This window comes from Mercenaria mercenaria, chromosome 4 (genome assembly GCF_021730395.1).
Source record: "Mercenaria mercenaria strain notata chromosome 4, MADL_Memer_1, whole genome shotgun sequence".
Lineage (NCBI taxonomy): Eukaryota > Metazoa > Mollusca > Bivalvia > Venerida > Veneridae > Mercenaria > Mercenaria mercenaria.
This window is the reverse complement of record NC_069364.1, coordinates 52020218-52044662: the sequence shown is the minus strand read 5'-3', so window position 1 is coordinate 52044662 and position 24445 is coordinate 52020218. Positions and strand designations below refer to the sequence as shown.

At 34.7% G+C, this 24445-nt stretch overlaps 1 protein-coding gene across 1 annotated transcript in view; it reads right to left on the bottom strand.

Moving 5' to 3' along the window:
* Positions 1-24016, bottom strand: part of LOC123552874 (inositol 1,4,5-triphosphate receptor associated 2-like) — a 105216-nt gene extending 81200 nt beyond the window's left edge. Inside the window, exons 1-3 of the mRNA XM_053542197.1 lie at positions 23933-24016; positions 3109-3281; positions 301-422 (exon numbers count right to left, since the gene is read on the bottom strand). Coding sequence (XP_053398172.1) covers positions 301-422; positions 3109-3249 — 263 coding nt within the window. The 5' untranslated portion in view covers positions 3250-3281; positions 23933-24016. The remainder of the gene's footprint in view (positions 1-300; positions 423-3108; positions 3282-23932) is intronic.
* Between the last annotated feature and the right edge of the window lie 429 nt (positions 24017-24445).

The following is a 24445-nucleotide window of genomic DNA, read 5'->3' as shown; positions in this document are numbered from 1 at the left end:
ATTCAGGACAGCATGTCAACTGAACACACATATATAAAGCATGTTTATCATTTGATATGAGTGAAACAATTATTTTCAGAAATATATTTACATTTCCTTTATTGCCAGTTCATTGCCACACCAATAACAGTGTACACTAGTATCAAATAATAGACATGTTTTATCAATTTGCCCAACTGACATGTTAGCCGAAGTGATTAGTACATTTTTACAGTTTCTAATGATACCTCACGTGTAGCAGTGTCCTTGCTAACCAGTACTTTTGCCTACTTATTTTGAAAAAATATATTTGGCTCTTACCATCTATTCCTGATTTCTGAGACCCACTGTCTGACAGCCTGTCTGTATGAAGTGAGGTTTATTTTACCATCTGTACAGTCAGATTCCAAGATGGCTGCCAACTCCAGCAAGTCTGGCTCATTCTGAAATACATTCTTTTAATTAAATGTGTCAACATGTCTTGTAATTCCTGTTTTGAATGAGTATTTTCAGCTTAAAAAATCAGTATCATGTGATGACAATACTAACAGGATTCAGGTAATAATGTAAAAAATGTAAAAACTTACTTAGTATTAATACAGAACTTCAATTCTGTAAATGTAAAATACAGTCAGTAATGGCTGTATGACAAAATCACTGATGACCGATATTTAAACACTGTAAGGTAAGACTAAACTGCTTATTTTTGTAAAATACAACAGGAAAAGAAATCACTTGAAAATCCTGTCAATTACAACTGTTTCAAACAGGGAAATAACTACATTACATTGACATAAACAGCATGACATGAAAAATCTGAATGTTTCTGACATTTGTGATTGTTTGTATGCTAGTATCATACAAATAATGCCAAGAAAATGCACCTTGAAACGAGTTGTTGACATGGATGTGCAATATCTCCACTGACCTTCCATAAGTCAGCTGGATGACTTCCTCACACGAAAAATTCAAGCTCTGAGTGAGGCTCGGACATCGGTGAAGGGCAAGTGATTCATGTAAGCAACCTTAACCACGTGACCGTGGAGGCCCCTGAGTGCAATAGCTCTACCTATCCTTCAAATAGTCAAGCTAAAAACAGATATAAAATCTGATTCTGTATCTTACATCTGCCCACATTTGCAAGTACGACCCTGAGTACAAGAAGGAATATGAACTAGAACTGATGGAGTTGTTTTAGGACATATGTGCCTTTCTAACTTACTACCAAAATCTTTTTATCCTACCTTTATGTGAAATAAAAGGGTAAAATCAAGGGATATATAAATTTTGCTTTACTAGGCAAGTCAGGAAACAGATTACCTTTTTTATTTTACTTTTTTTTAACAACACCATATCGTTATTTTTTTATCAGTAGACCATTTTGTATGTATTTGCAATTACCACAATAACTTTTTATTATATTGAACTGCTCAAGGAACTGGACATTGACTCATCCACAGCCTATGTGCAGGATTTTAGCTTATACCCCAGTCACACATATGGCGCGGATAGCTACGTCTAGCTATGGATAGAAACGTAGTAATCCGTACAGAGCCGTACTTGAGCTGTACGGATAGGTACAGACTAATACGGATTACTACTTTTAGGTACGGCTCAGGTATGGTCGATATGGATTACTACGTTATATCCGTGGCTAGACGCAGCTATCTGCACCGTATGTGTGACTGAGGTATAAAGGTAGTTCTGCACGTTTGATAAACCGTAAGTGATGGCATAATGTCATTTATCCGGAAAACGTAGAATAACGCCTGGATTCGGCATACAGAAATGAAAATTATTTTATGAACTAGAGATGCTTTTGAGAAAAGCGCATGTCTCCCACAACTGCCCCTATGAAAAATGTCTAGTGTCTCTAGATGGTTTAGACGAGTGGATCCGATTAGATGGTCTGGATGTGTGGATCCAATCAGTAATTCAAGGGCCATAAATCAAAAGTGCCTGGGCTGATTTGGCTAGTTATCGAACTTGGCTAAGGTCTTATGGCCAAACACATTTTGTTCAAGTTTGGTGAAGATCCTATGAGAAATGTTCGACTTAGCGGACAAGAGTAAAAAGGCATATTTTTTGGTAATTCAAGGGCCGTAACTCCAAAATGCCTAGACCGATTTAGCTAGTTATCGAACTTGGCCAAGGTCTCATGGTCAAACACATTTTGTTCAAGTTTGGTGAAGATTGGATGAGAAATGTTCGACTTAGAGTGCGGACAAGAGTAAAAAGGCCGATTTTTTTATCATTCAAGGGCCGTAACTACAAAATGCCTGGACTAATTTGGCTAGTTATCGAACTTGGCCGAGGTCTCATAGTCAAACACATTTTGTTGGATGAGAAATGTTTGAATTAGAGAGCAGACAAGAGTAAAAAGGCCAATTTTTGGTAATTCAAGGGCCATAACTCCAAGACGCCTGGAACGATTTGGCTAGTTATCGAACTTGGCCGAACTCTTATGGTCAAACACATTTTGTTCAAGTTTGGTGAAAATCGGATGAGAAATGTTCGACTTAAAGAGTGCGGACAAGCTTTGTGAAACACAGACACACACACAGACTGGAGTAAATCAATATGTCTCCCACACCACTGTGTGGTGGGAGACATAATTAATGACAACCTGTTAGTAAATTTATTAAAATGGCACTGTTACTATATTTCTAACGTCAAAATATCATATTAAAACATGTCGAGTTAAATAATTCAAAATAATGTCTCAAAATTAGCGTAAAATATACGGTTCACTTTAATCATGGTCAAATATCTCAAAAATAAGCACACGGACCTATACATTTTATTTCAAAATATTATAGGCCATATGTTGATTTACAACTGTGAGAAGGTTCATCAAAATCTTCATTAATGTAGAAAAATTTCTATTCGCGAAAATATTATGAAAGTTATGATTTTCACATAGACTCCCATTGTAAAAAATTGCGCGAGTTCCACATTTTTCAAATCGCGCAAGTTTCACATTTTTCAAATCTGTCTTGCTGAATTTACTAGGAATATTCTGAAGTTTTGAAAAATTGGAGTTTAATCAAATTTTACATTGTAGAAAAAAAAAATCGATCGAAATGTGCAGAACTACCTTAAGTTTGTATTAATAATAATAGAACTTACATTTCCATTTCCGAGGCAATTTTTCAGGAATTGAATAACACTGTAGACATGTACTTTTCCCTCTCCTAGTGTATCACATCTATAGAACAAGCTGTCAATCATCTCCTCCTCCGAGATAGACATGCCCACCTCCTCATCCATTCCTGACTGAAGTCAGTTACCAGTCAACTCATCTATAACGAAAATCTTTTGGATAAGAAACTAAGTCCAATTAAGTCAATATTAAAATTGACCAAACCTTGTTCATAATATAACCATGCAGTGTTCCCCGTTTTCTGAAAATTTATCTTCCATAAATGTTGAGTCCCAGCCAAATATGATTGAGTCCAAGGTTTTGTGGCTAAAATATTTAGTTATTCAGGTTTTACTATAAATAACACCTTATTTAACTTCATAAATGTATTCTTCTGATAAACACAACACAAGTATAAAGAAATTATAAAATTTCATCAAATATGATGGGTTTGACTAGTTAGTAGTTACTTTAAAAGATAAAACAAGAGCTGTCCGTAAGACATCCAAGCTCGACTATTCGAAATACTGTCCCAGAAGCAGGAAAATATAACCCAAAATGTTAAATATCAAGAGTTTCAAGTACAAAAGGGGACATAGTTTGAGACCAAAATGCATATCAGAGTTATGGGACTTGCTGCTATCAACTAGTTTTATAACCCCGAAGACACATGTGAAGTTTCAATTCAATATCTGCATTAGTTTTAGAGATAGTAACTTGCATGTAAAACCTTAACCAGAATTTTTTAAGTCCAAAAGGGGGCAAACTTTTCCCAAAATACATGTCAGAGTTATGGGACTTGAGCCAGTGAGGTTGGTAACTGACCTTGAAAAAGAAAAAATAAGTTTCAAATCTATATGCCTTTTAGTAATAGCTGTATGTACTTGCACGCAAAACTTTAACCAGAATTTTCTAAGTCCAAAGGGGGCATAATTTGGCCAAAATGAAGGTCAGAGTTATGGGACTTGCTGCTATCAACTAGTTTTATAACCCCGAAGACACATGTGAAGTTTCAATTCAAAATCTGCGTTAGTTTTGGAGATAGTAACTTGCACGTAAAACCTTAACCAGAATTTTCTAAGTCCAAAAGGGGGCATAATTTACCCAAAATACATGTCAGAGTTATGGGACTTGACCCAGTGAGGTTGGTAATTGACCTAGAAAAAGAAAAAATATGTTTCAAATCTATATGCTTTTAAGTAATAGCTGTATGTACTTGCACGCAAAACTTTAACCAGAATTTTCTAAGTCCAAAAGGGGGCATAATTTGGCCAAAATGAAGGCCAGATTTATGGGACTTGCTGCTATCAACTAGTTTTATAACCCCAAAGAAACATGTGAAGTTTCAATTCAATATCTGCATTAGTTTTTGAGATAGTAACTTGCATGTAAAACTTTAACCAGAATTTTCTAAGTCCAAAAGGGGGCATAATTTGCTCAAAATACATGTCAGAGTTATGGAACTTGACCCAGTGAGGTTGGTAATAGACCAAGAAAAAGAATAAATAAGTTTCAAAGCTATATGCCTTTAAATGATAGCTGTATGTACTTGCATGCAAAAACTTAACCAAGGTGTGACGCCGACGCCGACGTGAGTAGAATAGCTAGACTATTCTTCGAATAGTCCAGCTAACAATACTTGACTAGCATTTTATACAATACTTGACTTCTGTAACATAGGGATAACTCAAGTTAACAACTTAACAAAGCTTTATCATTGTTCTTAACATTAAATTTTGTTTCTTTTATAAGCCATTCTTTAAACTCAGGATCCTTTAAATGCCAACCCTCTTGAAAATGTGATTTTTCTTTTTAGCCGAAGACTCCATATTACTTTCGGTTTGCAATGTGAAAGTAAGCTGTTTTCAATAATTTCTGAGTAACAGCCCTGTTTCCATATAATTTACACTGATATTAAGTAGTGATTTTGATCAATACGCTAAAGCAGTCTGAATGACAATAGGCTATGTCATTCTGTGCTACTATTAGAAAATAATTCTGCTGAAAATGAAATTGGGATTACGACATACTTTGCGTCCCATGTATGCATAGCCTTGAAACAAGAGGTGTCACAGGAGACAGCGCGCTCGACTATTTCGATGCTGGATAGTGAAACTGGAGCTGTCACTGGAGAGTTTAATGACTCCGTTGGTGGATGAAGATATTGCACAATAGCTTGAGTCTATGTCAAAAATATTATGTAATAAGAGAGGTAGATATAAAGAGTATCAAAACACTATATAACTATAATTCTAAACAAAAAGGGGGCATAATTAAAAAAAATATTGGTGCAGGAGTTATGCACCTTGTGTCATATGATGTGGGTGATGATATGGAACAAGTACTTTAAGTCTGAATCAAATGCATTTCGTAATAACTGAGGTATAGTGAAAACGCATCAAAGTGAACCTTAAACTCAAAGTAAAAGGGGGAATAATTCATGAAACAATGGTGCCAGAGTTATGCACCTTGTGTCATATGATGTGGGTGATGATGTTGAACAATTATTTCAAGTATGAATTAAATCCATTCAGTAATAACAGAGATAGAGTGAAAGTGCATCAAAACTTTAACCTGAAATTCTAAGTAAAAAGGGGGAATAATTCATTAAAAATGTGTGCCAGAGTTATGCACCTTGTGCCATATGATGTGGATGGTGATGTTGAACAATTATTTTAAGTTTGAATCAAATTCATTCAGTAATAACAGAGATAGAGTGTAAGTGCATCAAACCTTTAACCTGAAATTCTAAGTAAAAAGGGGGAATAATTCATGAAAAATTTGTGCCAGAGTTATGCACCTTATGTCATATGATGTGGGTGATGATGCTGAACAATTATGATAAGTTTGAAACAAATCCATTCACTAATAACAGAGATAGAGTGAAAGTGCATCAAAACTTTAACCTGAAAATCTAAGTGAAAAGGGGGGATAAATCATGAAATATTGGTGCAGGAGTTATAGCCCTTATGTCAGATGATGTGGTTGATGATAAGGAATAACTATTTTAAGTTTGAATCAAATCAATCAAGTAATTACAGAGATATGATGAAAAAAGAGAAAGTGTAAAAAAAACTTTAACCAAGGTGGGGACACGGAAAGACGCCAACGCCAGGTCGATTAGGATAACTCTCCTTATAAAAAAATACTTCTTATAATCGAGCTGAAATTTGCATACAAAATTGCGTACAATCCAGTTTTATTGCGTATTAAGATACTTTTACATTGTAAACAGGAACACTGACCATGTCATTCCATATTTCACTTTTTCTCCTGAGATTTACAAAAAAACAAAGTTAATATCAATTAATTTTACCAAATGCTAATAAGAGTGCCAGACTGTCACAAAATATGCCAGTCTAAATATTCAGTTACATATCATAAAAAGATTTTTAGTAATTCAAGGGCCACAATCCAAGAGTGCCTGGGGCGATTTGGCTGGTTATGAACTTGGCCGAGATATTATACCCATAAACTTTTTCAGAAAAATTGATGAAGATCGGATGAAAACTGTTCGACTTAGAGAGCGAACAAGACTAAATTCAAGGGCAATAATCCAAGAGTACCTCAGGCAATTTGGCTGATTATATGGAATTTGGCCGAGATATTATGCCCACAAACTTTATCAGCAAGTTTGGTGAAGATCGGATTAAAACTGTTTGGCTATGGTCATTTGAGTGTTAACATGTGTATGCAGTTGACATCAATTTATCTAGCATTGATAAATCATGTACGAACTCATTTTGGTTTCAGTTAGTAGGATATAAGAGGAATCTAATATTGAATTTAGAATTATCATGTACTGACCTATCAGAAGTCAACATTTTATACATAACTGTTAGGATTTTTTTCATTTTTTTCTGCTTCGGAAATTTTAACCGAGGCAGTTGCCTTGAAGTGCGACTCAGTGTGGCTATTGGCCTGCAGCAGGGCTTCGGAAATTTGCCGGTTTGTCAGTTTTGGACCGATTTTTGACAAAAACGAAAAAAATTGGTCCCGTAAAAATGGAGAAAAGTATAAATTTCGGTCTGAAATCTCAATACACGATCACCTGCCAAGCAGAAAATTGTTGGTCGCACCTCAGATAATCAATAAACGTGTCAAACGGTCTGATTGTCACCTTGATAATCGGTCCGTAATTAGCACATGACGCAATCAGTGCTCGTGCGGCACATCCTTTAATGTTTGCAGACAGCCGACTGCAATGTATTAAACATTTTTGACTGGTTTCCAAATGTTTCTGACTGGATCCCAAACCTTTCGACGGGGATCTACTTCTTTTATTTAGAATCCGACGGATGGTTTATTTCAAAAGGCTATGTTTGATCACGGGTAAAAAAACAAATGGTCACTGCATTTAATGAGACATCACACGGGAAACAGATATAAATAATTTTTATAATTACTTGATTTGTAAAAATCACATGATACATTTGTTGGGGCTGCAGTTGAAACAAGTGCAGAAAATCGTCTTTGCAACCCGACTGTACAAAAAAAAAAAAAGAAAGAAAAAAAATGGACTGACAAACACGAATGATAACTCATCAAGAAAACTGGAGTGGCGCTGTTTATCAAATCAGTCTTTTAAAAAACGTTTCAAAACGAAATTTTGTTTACATAAGAGAACATATAACTTAATCAAATGTAGTTGGTTATTGAAGTACAACGCCAGTGAAATGAAATATCCATGGCAAACCCGCGTGACAAAATGGTACTACACATTCGATCTCAGCGTTCAAATAACGTTCACATTCGGTCCGCGGCAGAGTATTCTTAAAATACTGAGGATGTATAGCAGAGAATATGTGTCGTGTAATTCAATTTGACGCACTGTATTTTATAAAATTACGTCAAAGAATGAGGAAACATGACAAATTATCTGCCGTGTATACGGTACCGAAGTCACGTGCGTTGGCTTTTAGACTAGTTAGGTACACGGTGTATGCCTCGGTAATTTTATCCTTCCAAGTATTCTCGGAAAAACATCGAAATTTAAACAAAGTAATGATCACACATAACACTGAATAACTGTCTTCATTGTATGGTAACTCGCGTTGATCGGTAACTCAGTTTTAATGCATGACATGCTTATTATCACGTTTTACAAATATGGTATATTGGTAATGCGGTGGGTGGGGTAGTGCCGATGTCTGGATTTTCGTTTCGGACCGATTGAGTTCTCAAAATTTCTGGAGCCCTGGCCTGCAGAATGGCAACATGGTGAAAATCAAGGCGTTTCTTTTTGATGTGAAATCCTGTCATGTTCAAATCCAATAAAATGTATAAAAAGAATATTAATTGAAATACTAGTGTAAAGTTCTTAGTGCAAAACCGATTAAAAGATCCATGCCCTTTCATTTTGTAGAATTAAGCATGATTAGCTATCTGCTAGTATTGCACTAACTGGCATGTTTACCTTTTTTTAATTAAACAAAAATAGCATACATATAATCTGCACGAAAGAAAAAAATAACTGGATATAAAACAGTTCAAAACAGTTTTAAATATTTGTGGGTATGAATATAGCTTTTAGCCCGCCCGCTTAGCTCAATAGTGAGAGTGCAGATCTACAGATCGCAGGGTTGTGTGTTCAATCTCCAGGCGGGGCATACCCTGAAATCACGAAAATAAGCCGGTCTTGAAAATAAGCCACCATTTTAATACATGTATACAAAAAGGACTCAAAAATAAGCCATCCACCTTTTTTGTATCAGAAATACATGTGCTAATGAGACAGGATGGTTATATGCGTCAAATGTTTTTACCACCAACCTACAGTCTTGTTTTTAATGAAAGTGCCATCTTGTTAAACATCTTTCAAAAGTTTTTAAATTATGCAAATACGCATGACTTGTTTGTTAACGCCTAGTCAATCATATATATTTGTTTGTTAGGCCAGACAAACCTTTTCAGTAATTATCTGTTAGCATCGGAAAATTTTCATTAAGAAATTATAACAAAACAGGGATGGAATGTTACCGATGTCGATGTTTTTACTAAAAAACAAAAATAAGACATCCGTATCTGCAGTATTTTGGTACTCAAAAATACGCAATTTTATACGCCGGCTTATTTTCGGGATTTCAGGGTATGTTCTCTATGTAACGATTTGATAAACAAGAGCACCGCCTTGCGGTTGCTGACGCTCATCTGATTTTTTTTGTATAATAGAAATATTGTCCTACCCATGATTTTCTAAGTCTAAAAAGGGCCGTCATTCTTGCAAAAAGCAGGATAGAGTTGTTTCTTGATGTACAGTGTCCACTTATGATGGTGAAAAACTGTTACAAGTTTTAAAGCAATAGCTTTGATAGTTTATGAGAAAAGTTGACTTAAACATAATACTCAACTAAGAAAATGATTTTCTAACTCCAAAAGGGGCAGTAATTATTGCAAAAAGCAGGATCGAGTTACGCTGCTTGCTGTACAGGGTCAGCTTATGATGGTGAACAAGTGTTGCAAGTTTCAAAGCAATAGCTTTGATAGTTTAAGAGAAAAAGTTGACCTAAACATAAAACTTAACCAAGAAATCTGATATTTTCTAAGTCCAAAAGGGGCCATAAATCTGGCAAAAAGCAGGACAGAGTTATGTTTCTTGCTGTACAGGGTCAACTTATGATGGTGAACAAGTGTTGCAAGTTTTAAAGCAATAGCTTTGATAGTTTACGATAAAAGCTGACCTAAACATAAAACTTAACCAAGAAAACTGATTTTCTAAGTCCAAAAGGGGCAATAAATCTTGCAAAAAGCAAGATGGAGTTATGTTTCTTGATGTACAGGGTCTGCTTATGATGGTGAACAAGTATTCCAAGTTTCAAAGCAATAGCTTTGATAGTTTGGGAGAAAAGTTGACCTAAACATAAAACTTAACCAAGAAATCTGATATTTTCTAAGTACAAAAGGGGCCATAAATCTTGCAAAAAGCAAGATGGAGTTATGTTTCTTGCTATACAGGGTCAGCTTATGATGGTAAACAAGTATTCCAAGTTTCAAAGCAATAGCTTTGATAGTTTAGGAGAAAAGCTGACCTAAACATAAAACTTAACCAGGCAACGCCGACGCCGACAACCGCTCAAGTGATGACAATAACTCATCATTTTTTTTCAAAAAATCAGATGAGCTAAAAAATGTTGTGCCTGAAATCATTCGTCCTCCACCTATCACTGGTGGCAGTAATGTACCTAGGATACAGTCTGTGTCCATGAGCCATATACACTTAAATATATTATGTAGTTATAATGTTTTCTCTGGGAAAAAATGTCAAAAGTCATTTTGAAATTTCTTTTGCCCCTGGTGACAATGAGCCATTAGATGAATATAGGTTTCAACTTGAAAGCTTTTCTTTTCTACTGTGTACAAGAATTAAACATAAATTATGTACCCTTTTGTATAGTAGTATCTTTAGGACATGCATTTATTTTTTTAGATTAAATTATGTCGTGCACACGACATCTTATCTCAAGCACACAAAATCTTTTTTTAAGCACAAGGATCTTATCTCGAGCACTCGACATCTTATCTGCAGTGCATGACATCTTATCTTGTGTGCTGGAAACGTAAAGATACCAAAACGTCATGCTGGTAATTTTCCATTCCACGAGCACGTGTGACCTATCGTAATATCTAATTAACATCCCTTGACGTTACTTTTGTTTACACATACACAAAAAACGCATGTAGTGCATTCTTTTTTTGTTATTATCGCTTCAATATTTTTAGCACTGCTTAAGAAGTAATATAGTTTGAATTCTATAACGATTTTAATAACATATCGACAGGAATGTAGGCAAAATTCTATAAAAACTGTCAAATTTAAATTTAGTTCTTTGTAAAATTTCAAACAGTGCGATCTTAATTACTTATTTCTTTCTAAGAGTAAATAAATGCTACATTCTATAGGCAATAAAGTTCAGACTTTAAACCAGAAAGTATAAAAAACAGAATAAAAAAAACTTACATAATAAAAAAAGCTTAAGCAATTTAAATACATGGCGTAAAACAATTTTTGCCAAACAGATTTATGTTAGTGCGGCAAAATAGCTCACAGAGGTAGGATATTCACAATTATCATTTGACACATTTACCTGTCAGTTTATACAGGATACTGAATTCGCTTTAACAAATTAAAGAAGAAACTTTTTTATTGATTAATTTAAACAACTGAGGCGGTACGATCAAACAGTGATGTGTCACATGGCGCGAAAACATCACGTAATTCCATGACAATCTCGGGCAATTATACCGCTTTGATCTCCACTTCAGATGCCATGATACCAATACACTTCTTTTAGCTCTTTGAGGAGGGTGTTAATTGATGATGAAAACAAGGACAATGACTAAGTTTATCAACACAATAATTACCAATAATCGTTTACGCTTTTTATTTCGCTTTCAACACTGGGTGGATTATGATTATTGTGTCCATATTTTTGGGACACTTTACAAAATAATCATTTTTCGGGAAATAAGTCTTGAGAAAGTGAAAATAACTAGTCCTAACACTTTTGGAAAATACGGTAGGGGCTAGAATATGGAGAGCAACAACGTGGTGGAGATTACAAAAATACAGTGAAATAAAAATGTCTGCTGTGAAAAGGAAATTTAAGAAGAACAAATATGATTGATTACAAAGGAAACGTAGTGTACATGAGAGTATTATTTGTCTACTATGTGTTATATCTGAAATTTGCTTGTACAAAATACTGCTTTCATAACAGTGACAGTATCTACGGCAATTGACAGGCGAGCGGTGTGAAATTTTTTTTTACACCCCTGATTTGTACGGCGGTTTTCCTGACGAAAACATAGATTGCAGTCTATAATTACCACTAATTTAATTATCTGTGAAAATATATCATAAACTGACTTAATTGTTGATTTCAAAATGTCTTTAATCAGAGATCATTTTGAAATGCATTTGTACGAAGTGAGAAAATCTCAGTTTTCGAATTTCAAGAATTTGACAAGAACGGAAATGTGTTGAAATATTACAGGCTAGATAGTTTTAATATTTCAATTTTGTTATGCCAGGACAAAGAGCTATAAAATTCTTATACTTCTTTTGCCAGGACAATGGCATAATAAATGTCTGATGTCAGGAAACCCAATCTTATTTCTGTTTTTAGTAACATGACCAATACGTGCAAGTAGCTTGAAGCTAAAAAATCATCACTTTTGCTTGCATACTGCCATAACCATTGTAAAAACCTTCTAAAACTCATAAAAGTTCTTATCTTTAGAATTAAGCATCAGACACTTGTTGAAAATAAGCTGTAATTCAATAGTGTGTTTAGATGCCAAATATCGCGTATTTTCGCGACTATATTGTTTTGTACTTTTAAGCGCAGATGTAGTGAAAACAATCATGAAAACACTTTTGATATATATATATATATATATATATATATATATATATATATATATATATATATATATATATATAAAGAAAAAGTATAGACATGAAAGATACTCAAAGACTTGGTCAACTTTGCCTTATGTGCAAATTAAGCCTGTGCCCATATTGTGTGTGCATGAATAGGGCTAGGGGCTTATATATTACAAGGAGTGTATATCGAAATCCCCTTGATCAAAATCCCCTTCACTGAAAAAAGACAAGATGTTACAAAATCCCCTTCATGCTTTTGCAGGGGGTATCATAATTCCCTCTGTGAAAATAGCAGAGGTATCATAATCCCCTTCATGAAAATGCTAGGACTATCATAATCCCCTTCACGAAAGTAACAGGGTTATCAAAATCCCTTTGATTGAAATCCCCTCTACTGCAGAAAATATTGACAAGGATAACTTTCAAGGTAATATTTAAAGAATTGTGGTTTCTATTTTTATAAAGTGATAATAACCAATGGACTAACTTTAAGTATTATATCCAGGGCTTTTTTCCCCTATAAATTTACCTCCGGTAAAAGGAGGTAATCCCAATGCAAAAAGTATGTTTTTTTCCCAAAGTTGAATTTAAAATTCTCAAATGATTATGGTTTTTGCTGTTTCAAGATAGTTTTGCTAATTTGTACTATATTTAGGTAAATTATAATACTGTTGAACAATTACTGAACTGTAATTCAGTAATATTTCAAACAAAAACACATTTATGTAGAAATTTGCAAATTGTCCCAATTAAGACAGTTTCCAAGAGCGTTTTCCCAATTCCATCGGTGTCGGTGGCATTCCCAAATTGATGAAAAAAAAGCCTGATATCAAAGATAAGCAGTACAACACAACTATTTTATATCCAAAACTCAACAAGTTAAAAAAAAAATGTTAAAATGAAATTTATATGGTAGAAGTGAAAAATCAAATGAAACATACTGAATAATGCCTTTTTCTTACTGGTACCTATTTATTAAAGTTAAGATGTTACCTCCGTTTTGATTTGAAAGAGGGGATTTTCATAGGCCTGTAATTTTCATGAAGGGGATTATGATACCCCTGCTACTTTCACAGAGGGGATTTTGATACCACCTTCAAAAGTGTGAAGGGGATTTTGTAACACCCTGTCTTTTTTCAGCGTAGGGGATTTTGATCAAGGGGATTTTGATTGTCCGCCTATTACAAGCATACATTTAACAGAGCATCTTCAGAGATTATCTAAAAGCAATAGGTATTAATAAATAGGCTTTATTACTGAGACAACAAACATTTAAAAAAAACTAAAATATAATAAAATTATTTACTTACCTACCTACCCACTGTAAAAATACTGGGTCGGTAAAGGTCAAACAAACTTAATTTTAATTTAGGCCTTACTGGTCATCCTATCTTCAAACTTAAAAGAACACGATTATTGCTGCTTACTGAATGTTAGAATAGCTACTAATAGCAGTTTGACTCATAGCATCAAATTGCACAACATTGTCAGAAATGTTATACTAGATGCCCACAGGCAAGATGTGAGCCCGCCAGCTGTCAAAAGGACTAGGAGTTGCACATAACACCCTGTCTCATTGAGGCAAACATTTAATATGCCAAATAAAAAATGATTGCAAAAAGTTACAATATAAGTTATTTATAGTAACAACAAAGGGAAGTAAACTTTAAAAATATCTAAGTCAAACAAAAATCTTTACCAGTAGATACCTGTAGAGATAGGTCAAAATACACCTCAAAATTGTATGTAACATGCATATTGTACTACAGAAAAGTGGTCTTGATTTTTCCCTAAGACCAGTAATAAAAAAGTTACAATATAAGCTATTTATAGTAACAACAAAGGGAAGTAATTCTAGGTTCTTGCACATGACATTCCGTCTCATGATGGTGAACAATTGTGCCAAGTTACATCAAATTCCCTCCATGCTTGAAAAAGAAATGCTCCGGACAGTCATTCTTGTATCTGATCTTTGACCCCTAAGTGTGACCTTGACCTTAGACCTTGGGTCCTGGTTCTTGCGCATGACACTCTGTCACATGGTTGTGAACATTTGTGCCAGGTTATATCAAAATCCCTCCATGCATGAAGATGAAATGCTCCGGACAAAGTCATTATTGAATTTAACCTTTGACCTTCAAGTGTGACCTTGACCTTTGAGATAGGAACCTGCGGTTTGCGCTTGACACTCCTTGTCACTGACAAAATCTCTTTATGGATGGAAGAGTCACAGCCCGGACAAGAATTTACCTGATGCGCGGACAGTGCGATTTTAATATGCCACCCTTCGGGGGCATAAAAAACAAAGTGCTGGCCTTACACATATTATTCAAAACCAACTGTCACTAACAGAATTTACTACCAGTCTCAGTAAGGGCACCACCTGTAAGTGACAACTTAAGAGTTTTTGTCCAGTAAACACAGCGTTTATTCCAGAAATATAAAAACAGTACGGAAAATCCCACCTTTGTCTCAACAAGAGCTGTTTGTTGACAGCAAGTTTGACTATTTGAAGAACTGATGTAAGTATGGGGTCAAAATATTACCACAGAATTTCAGGCAAAAGATGAAAAAAAGATAAGACAAACAATGTACCTGCATGAGTACTGCACTATACGGGAATGTGTTCAAAGTCCATATCAAACAGTTTAGACAAAATATGGAATGATATGTGAAACATAACTTTCTATGTCAAAAAAGGGCCATAACTGAGCCAACGTCATTGTCCTAGTTATGTAGTCTTGCTTTGATGGTAAACAAGTGGTCAAAGTTTCAAAACCATATTCATGACAAACAGGATCTTATAATAGGCAAAATATGAACTGGTATAAACATTTCAAAGCCACATGTCAAATAGTTTTAACAAAACATGGAATAAGAAAACTGAACCAATTTCAAAGTCCAAAAAGGGCCATAATTCAGCCAAAATAGTTGCGAGACAGGGGTGTAAAATTCTTTTTCACACCACTCGCCCTGCAGGACTACTTGCTAGTAAAATCTACTCGCCCTTAGTGGACAGTCACTCGCCCTAATAATTGACACTTTTAATACTGTCACGTTTTATGGAAGGAGTATTATGTACAACAAGCAAATTTCAAACATAACACATAGCTCATACACTACGTTTCCTTTTTGATTATTCATTTTTGTTACTCTTAAATTTTCTTTTCACACCAGACATTTTTCTTTCACTAATTTTGTCATCTCCACCATCAAGTTGTTCTCCATAATAACTGCATTGATAATAAAAATAATTACAGTCTAACCCCTACCGTAGTTTCTCAAAGTGTCTGGAAAGTTTTAAATATCAGTTATTTTCATTTTCTCAAGACTTAGATTTTTCTATTTCCCGAAAAATAATTATTTTGAAAAGTGTCTTAAAAATATGGACACAATAATCATCATCCACCTACCCGTCTTGAAAGCGCAAAAAAAGTTGACGATCATCGGTAATTATTCTGTTGATAAACTAAGTAACTGGTTTGTTTTCATCATCAATTAACATCCTCTCAAAGAGCTAAAAGTATGTCGGTATCATGAAATCTGAAGTGGATATCAAAGCGGTATTGTTGCACGAGATTGTCATGGCATTACGTCATATTACAGTTTTCGCGCCATGTTACCTATTTGCCCTCAAGGAATTTACAGTATCGTTTGAGAAGAATATTTTATATAAAAAAAATACATCTACATGTACAAAGACTCATTTAAAACTTATTAAAAACTGCAACAACATCATTTTGTTTTATTTTAAAACCACATTTCTATTTACGTCCACGAGGTCACGTACCCTATTCCGCCGCACTAACAGAAACCGTTTTACCAAAAAATCGTTTTACTCAATGTATTTAAATTACTGCCGCTTTTTCATTATTTAAGATTTTTTAATTCTGTTTTTTGTTCTTTCTAGTCAAAAGTCTGAATATATGCCCATAGCATGTATCACTTATTTTCTCTTAGAAGGAAATCAGTAATTAAGATCGCGCTGTTTGAAATTTAACAACTGATTATATGAAAATTCGACCGTTTTAATATAAATTTGCTTACATTTCCGTCGATATTTTATTGAAATATTAATAGAATTCAAATTGTATTACTTCTCAAGCGGTGTTAAAAAACTGAAGCGATAATGTTAAAAAATGAATGCACTACGCGCGTTTTTTGTGTACGTGTCGATAAAAGTAACGGAGATGTAAATTTGGTATTAGGATAGGTCGCACGTGCTCTCGGAATGGAAAATTACCGGCATGACGTTTTGATATCTTTACGATTCGCGGGTAAATTCCAGTCAATCAAAGTCAATGTTTGTTGACGTTTTTCAAGATGTAATTTTTGAATTTTATTAAAGCTACGACGTAAAAACCACTCGCCCGATCGGTCGAGTATACAGCGAGATCCACTCGTCCTATCCAGACTTTAACTCGCCAATGCGAGCGGGCGAGTGGAATTTTACACCCCTGCGAGAGTTATGTACTCTTGCCTACCGATGGAGATCATGATGATAGCAAGTTTTCAAAGTTTCATAGCCACATGTCAAAGAGTTTTGACAAAATTTGGACTTGTATGAAAACTGAACTGATTTCCAAGTCCAAAAAGGGCCATAATTCAGCCAAAATACTTGACAGAGTTATGTACTCTTCCCTACACTAGTTGGAGATCAGGATGATAAACAAGTGTTCAAAGTTTTAAAGTCACATGTCAAATAGTTTAGACAAAACATGGAGTTGTATGAAAACTGAACTATTTTCCAAGTCCAACAAGAGCTGTCCATAAGACAGTGCGCTCCACTATTCGGCGATTTGACAGTAAAATGAATATATGTCTCAATAAGAGACCTCTACTTTAAAAGGAAGATACACCAAGGGGCATAATTCTGTCAAGAACTCAAATTAGAGTTAATGGGATTGTTACCACACATGCAGATGATGATGGTAACAATTTTGAGTTTCAAGTCATTATCTTATATAGTACCAGTTATGTCCAGGGAACAAAGTATCAAAAAAATCAAGTATAAAAGGGGCATAATTTGGTCAAAAATACAAATCAGAGTTATGGGGATTGTTACCACACAAGCAGATGATAAAGATACATTTTAAGTTTCAAGTCTTTATCTTATATTGCATTAAAGTTATATCCAGAAAGCGAAGATTGCAAAAAAACTTTAAGTACAAAAGGGGCATAATTCTGTCAAAAATACAATTAGAGTTATGGGGTTTGTAACCACACAAGCAGATGATGATTATAAAGAAATATTTTCAATTTCAAGCCAATATCTTTTAAAGTACGATATGTCTATAAACGAAGCTTTCAAAACAATTTAACATGAAAATAAAAAGTATAACAACTTTGTGACCTTGACCTTGGGTATAATAAACCCCGCCCCTGCACATACTTTGTTTGTATGCTGAACAATGTTTATGTGAACTTACAGTAAGACATAAGCAATAGTAACAAAGATATGACAGAAAAACAAAGGTTGCCGAAAAACTTTAACCTTAAAAATAACCTAAGTATAACACCTTGGCGCCTTGGTGACCTTGACCTTGGGTATAATGGGCTCAGCCCCTATACATAATTTGTTTGTATACTGGACAATGTTTATGTGAAGTTACAGTAAGATATAAGCAATAGTAACAAAGATATGACAGAAAAACAAAGATTGCCAAAAAACTTTAACCAAGAAGGGTCACGCCGACGCCGACACCGAACAGTGGAGCTAAAAAGGGTCATAATTTAGCCAAAACAGTTGAGAGAGTTATGTACCCTTGCCTACAGATAGAGACTGTTGCTATAACGAACAAGTGATAAAAGTTTCAAAGCCATAATATTATGTCAGTTTCCACAAAATATGAACTGGTATGAAAAACTTATTCAAGATTTGCAAGTGAATTGGTACGTAAAACTTAACAAAGGTGTGATGCCGACACCATGGTGAGTAGGATAGTTGTACTTAATTCTTCTAACAGTCGAGCTAAAAACTAAATTATATCATTGGCATCATAACAAGGTATATTGCGCACATACCAGGTGTTGTCTGCCACAGAAACATTGGCAGCATTGGAATATGTTTTAATAAAGATTCTGTTAAAAGACAATGTTTATATAACCATTCCAGATGCAACTTTGTTTTTTTTGTCAACTGTATTTGGGGAAGTTTTGCCTTCTCAGGAAGAGAAAGACATACTTTTTCAGCTATGGACAGACACCCTTTACCTTAGTCAGTTTATGAAGGACAAATCCCTGTATCTTAATGATGAAAATATAAATAGTATAGGATTGAAACAACTGAAGCAAACCTAAGCAATACCAACTTAGCCAACATATTTAAAAATTGTATCTATCATTTTAGACTAGATCTCATTATTTTCAAGATAAAAAAACAATTTAAGCAAATATACATACCAGTGATAAAAGAAGTATGAGATGAAAATCTTTCTTTCTGGATCTGTCTTTAGTTAGTAGATTCTTTTTCAAATCTATGACAAAATTCACCAGTACTTCCAAGTGGAAGTTTTAACTATCATTCATTAAAATAAATTTATTTAACTCCTAATAGACTGCTCAAATGCACGATGGATGAAACACTCCGGATAAGAACTGTTAAAGACATTTTTCTCCAGAAATTGGATATTTCCAACAATTATATAATCATTCCTTCCAATCAAAACCATTTGTACTTTGGTTAAGGACAACAGTTACAAATCAATATATTAATTTGTTGTACACAAAAGACATGCAACAATAAAGTCAGGTAAGTGGTAGTACCTGTGAGGCTATGACAATATTAATTTTCTCTACAAACTCAACTTGAGAGCAAATCAAACACAATAAAATTAAACCTTGGAAGTGTTAAAAAATGTTAGGGACCCAGATAATAGATACCAGATCATTGAAAGATTCAAAAATAAAAGGGGTATAACAAACAAGAGGGTCATGATGACCCGGGATCACTCACCTGAGTAATATGAGCTACATGTTTCAAATGTCAAACTGATGATAAAATATTAAGAAAGTCAGTAGGTCACATTCATGGTCAATGAAATTCAGTTTTACGATTTGTGTGCAAAACTCAGTGAGGATAATCATGTGACCTGGAGAGTTCCTCCAACGAACATTTTCTTCTTGATTCAACCTAAAAATTCGTAAGTTTCTCTTTATTTATTTACGTATTGCAAAAAAGAGTATGTCTACAGAATGTGCCGTTCCTTGTGCTTCCAGAATATCTTTCTTTTGTCATGAATCCCTCTCGTTTTTTCCTGAAAGTCGCAAACGTGTATTTTCTGTTGTAAACCAAGAGGATTCTTTGAACAAACTCTTTGTATTTTTGAGCTGTGTTGCTGGAAAGTGGCGTAGCTGACACACCAAATGTTTAAAAACACTTTCCTCCATTGAAACAAAACACGTCTGCATGCTAAGCCTGGGCAAAAATTACATACTGTATTTTCCCGAATAAACGCCCCCAGGGGCGATACATTTTCCAAACAGGTTCATTTGAGGTAAAAAAAATAAAAAATGAAAATTTTTACAAAACTTAAAAACATCGTTCAAACCATCTGTAAAGTGTTTCTGTGTTGTTTAATTCCTCCAAAACGTAATTATTTGGCATCCAATTTAATGCAGTGTGTCTTAAAATTATGCATTTAAATACGGTACCTCATGTATTCCGTGACACGCTCGCGACATTACACATTACGTCATCATACCCAAACAGCTGTGTACTCCGATAATATTTTCCTTAGTACATGCGGGTAGCAATACACAATGTCAGTGGTTTGACACGCTGCTGTAAATTACTTATTATGTGGACTTATAAAAATGGGGTAGGTGATTTTTTTTTCGTTCTTGTTGACTTTTTTCCCTCCAAAATGGGTGGGGGGTGTTAATTAGAGGGGGGGGGGGGGGCCTTAATTCAGGAAAATACGGTATATATAAAGGAATTGCTGTAGAAACGTTTTGGATGCATACAACGAACTTTTTCCTGAAGAGTTCTTTGAACGAACATTTCTATCATGTTGTTGTCCAGCTGCAAGCTGTTTCCAGATATTACAAAATATTCACAAGATTGAAGGTAAATGTTTCTTTAAGCATTTAGCTATGTTGTTGTTTGTTTTCAGGGCCATTTGTGGACTCTGCATACAGCGTCGTTGTAGAAACCCTTCTCACCTTCTCCTCGGTGTTGTTCAAAAGAATCTTCAAGTAAGCAAGACTATTTTTTGAATACCACTTATTATTATTTGCTGAAGAATATCTAAAGAACCACTTTGTGGATTAAAATCCATACTGCGGCTGAGATTCAAACGCACACGGTAATGTAACATGTTCTGAAAACTTAATCGGACGCATATTTGAATGAGAAAAAAAAATCAAGAAATAATTCGGGTCATTGGTTGACATATTGGTAAAACATATGCATGGGAGTGTATCATTGAAGGTTCCCTGTGCACCGCCGTATGAATACATCTGCGGATGTTTCTAAATTGATTTTTGTACTTTTCGCATGTGTAAATGTTCTGCTCAACCCAGGGCTACAAGGTGTGGAACGTAGCATGCATTTCCACTACCGTCCATGAACAGGCTCTGTCAAACCGAACCTGCAACATTTTCTTTTTTTGTCGTGTTTGGCGGCCTGTGGAGTTTCCACTTTTCTACTTTGATTTACGGCTAAAATGTTTATCTTACCTGCCTGTGTCTTATGTCAGTTTGTCAGTCCATCGTAACATTTTGATTCCTATGTCAGTCCATCGTCATATTTTGATTCCTATGGCATATTCGAGACCGCTTTGTCGATTGTGTTGAAAAATAAAAATTTTCTTTGAATGCTGATTTATCTGTCCTCTTTAAATTAATGTGATATATAAAAGAACTCCTATTGTTATGAAATTCAAAAGGTTTAATGTATTCTTGTCTAAACAGCTCAAAAACGAACCATTAAGTCATTATGGCATATTGTCTACTTGCAGAATGAGAAAGAAAAAGTCAAATTTGTGGCCAAAGAAGGAAAGACACAGCTTCCACGCACACAGTGATATTTAAGTCAAAGGTGTTAACAATACCAGCACTATCAAGCTATCCACATTCACCGATGAAAATCCCGAAAAGCCCAAAAATTAAATCCATACAAAAGCGTGCTTACAGATCATCACTTTACAGGGTCTCGCCACAAAAGAAGAGACTGAAACTAAAGACTTCGGCAAGAGTTTTGTTTCAAAACAATGATAGTGTCTAGCTGAATGACTTCACATTACTACCTACCGATCTATCTGATGAAAACAGCTAGATGTTTTGTGTTGAAAGTAAACAAAGTTTTGTGTGGGAAAACAATACTGCAATGACTGTTGTAAACCATACTAGCAGTTTACATATACATTTTAATGGCGCAACACCCATTATTTTCCAAACCTTATTGACATTTTACCAGTCATATTTTTATTGATTTTCATAATAATTATAATATTGCATTCAGAGTGTATGTGATCTGTATTGAAAATAAATCAGAGAATGGGTCATGGTAGGTGAAAGCCGATTATTGTCAAACCGAGATAACCATCTACAAGTCAGATTTTCTAATAGATTTTTCTTAAAGATGACCTGTAATGAAATTAATGAAATTTACCCAAACAGCTATGGTACACAACATGGTCACCTGTATTTCTTTCCGTCATAAAAGTCTTGAAGTTGGATGTTTGGTAGAATCTGCTGTACTATAGCCATGTACTTAGAAACATTTGCTTTCTTAAGTGTTCGCGCAAAAAAATTTCACTTCATTTAATCCAGAAGAGCGATACTGGCTTTTTTGTTGAGATTGGCCTTGAATGGTTTCAACCACGCTTTATAGTGTTCCTTCCAACACCATTCGTAATTAAATTTGCAGTTTCCTTTAGATTTACTCATATTTCACACTTATCGTGGGCGCTGCCATTTACTGGAAATGTTGTTGTAGCAACAGCCGGTGTCGAGGTAAAATACGCCGCGTGAGTCACAAGTTCGTACTCAAAACTATTCGTACTTATTGAAAACGCAAGTTCAGACGTCTGTCATCAAAAAACAACCTTCGATACTCAATCTTTAAAAAACTTTCTCGTGAAATACACTGCCTGCGAGAATTTTTCAAGGCAATTTTTAGATTTTCCATGATCTGTTTGGGATTTCCTTGATATTTCCATGATAAAATCTATCTTTTCGAAATTCCATGATATTTCTATGATAGAGTGATTTTCCATATTTCCAGGTCTGTGCGAGCCCTGCAGAGGTAAAGGGAAAGTCCATCAAAACTTTAACCCAGATGTGGACGCGGATGCCGACTTGAGTAGGATATACAGCTCTCCATATACTTCGTACAGTCAAGCTAAAACTTGCAAAATTGAAAAAGGGGCATAAATTTTGTCAAATATTAAAAAGAGTTTTGGAACAAGTGCACTGCATGATTAATCATCACAGTAAACAAAAGTAATCAGTTTCAATCCATTCTCAGGGTAGTGAGATACCAGCTTAATTACATACACTTAAGCAAAAAATTGCTAATTAAAAAAGTGGCATTATTTTGTAAAAAAAACAAAAAAAAACAGCTTTGTGGAACCTGTGCAATATTAGTCACTTTCTCATAGCAAATAAGTCTAAAGCTTCAATTCATTCACACAAGTGGTCGAGATACCAGCTTTCATACAACTTTGGATGCCTAAGACAACGCTGACACCAATAATTATAACTATTCTTCAAATAAAAGAGTTAAAACAGGGATCGAATTTAACTTTTTTTTCCACTAGCAATTTGTTGCTAACTAGTGCCATTTTTTTCCACTAGCAAAATGGTTGGTTCCACTAGCATATATTTAGAGGCTGTTTGCTCACTAAATTTTATAACCTAAATTGATATTTTTTGTTGTTTTATGTACAGCTCTGCTGTTGCGTTTACTGACTGACTTAAAAGTAAACTATAAAAACCTTTAATGCTTTTGTTATTTATTCATACAAACTTATTCACTGTCTGACTATTACATGAAAATTTCTAACAATAAAGCCACAAGGTACCAGTGTAACGCTTTTACTTATATTGTCATCATTTTCTTTTGTTTCATACAAAAGTTTTATATTTAGCTCGGATTCCCATTTTTTTTACAGTTTTGACAGATGCCGTGGGGTCAGACCGGGACTTTGTGGTTTGAGCGGTACGAACCAAAGCACTCCTCGTCGTTGAAACGGCCGATGTTGCTTTAGGTTCTTTGGGGTCACTCTCCTTGCTTTCACTGTCATTGTCAGCCTCCGCGGGCCTTTTTCTCCCGAAGAAACACCTGAATAACTTCCAAATAATTTGGTAACGCTATGCCCCTGGGCCTGGGGCCGCTACAAGAAAATGTGTACAAAACGTTACAGTTTGAAAAAGAAATGATGTTCGTTTAAAGCACTAATTTCATTTTTACTGGCATCTACCTAGATAGTTCTGGTTGTTCGTAAGAATATATGAATATATTCATTCTGTTTCTGCTGTCAAATTGTCCCGCGGAACTTCATTTTTTGACTGGTTTTATTGGAAAATACCAAAAACATCAAATACTAGCATAAAGATAAATAACTACCAAAAAGTACAATAACTAACAAAGAGAAATATATAGCTGTGGATTTTTTTAACAACAACCAATTCTAGTGCAGTGTAGTGGGTAGGAACGTAAGTAAAAGCCTGAGAGCCAGAGTCAGATGTAAATTAAGTAGGATGTACATTTATGGTATGAATCAAATAAGTATTTCAAATAAATAGATCTACAACATCCTTTACCTTGTCAAGTAAATATCAAAGAATAAACATCTTATGATGTATGGAGCCAGTTTTCATTCCCTTTATAAGCTTTGGAGTAAAGGTAAATTTTATTTACTATCACTTTGTGAAACAATGAACATAAGCTCTGTAGAGCTTTTGAGCCACCCAATTTTAAGAACTTGCCCATG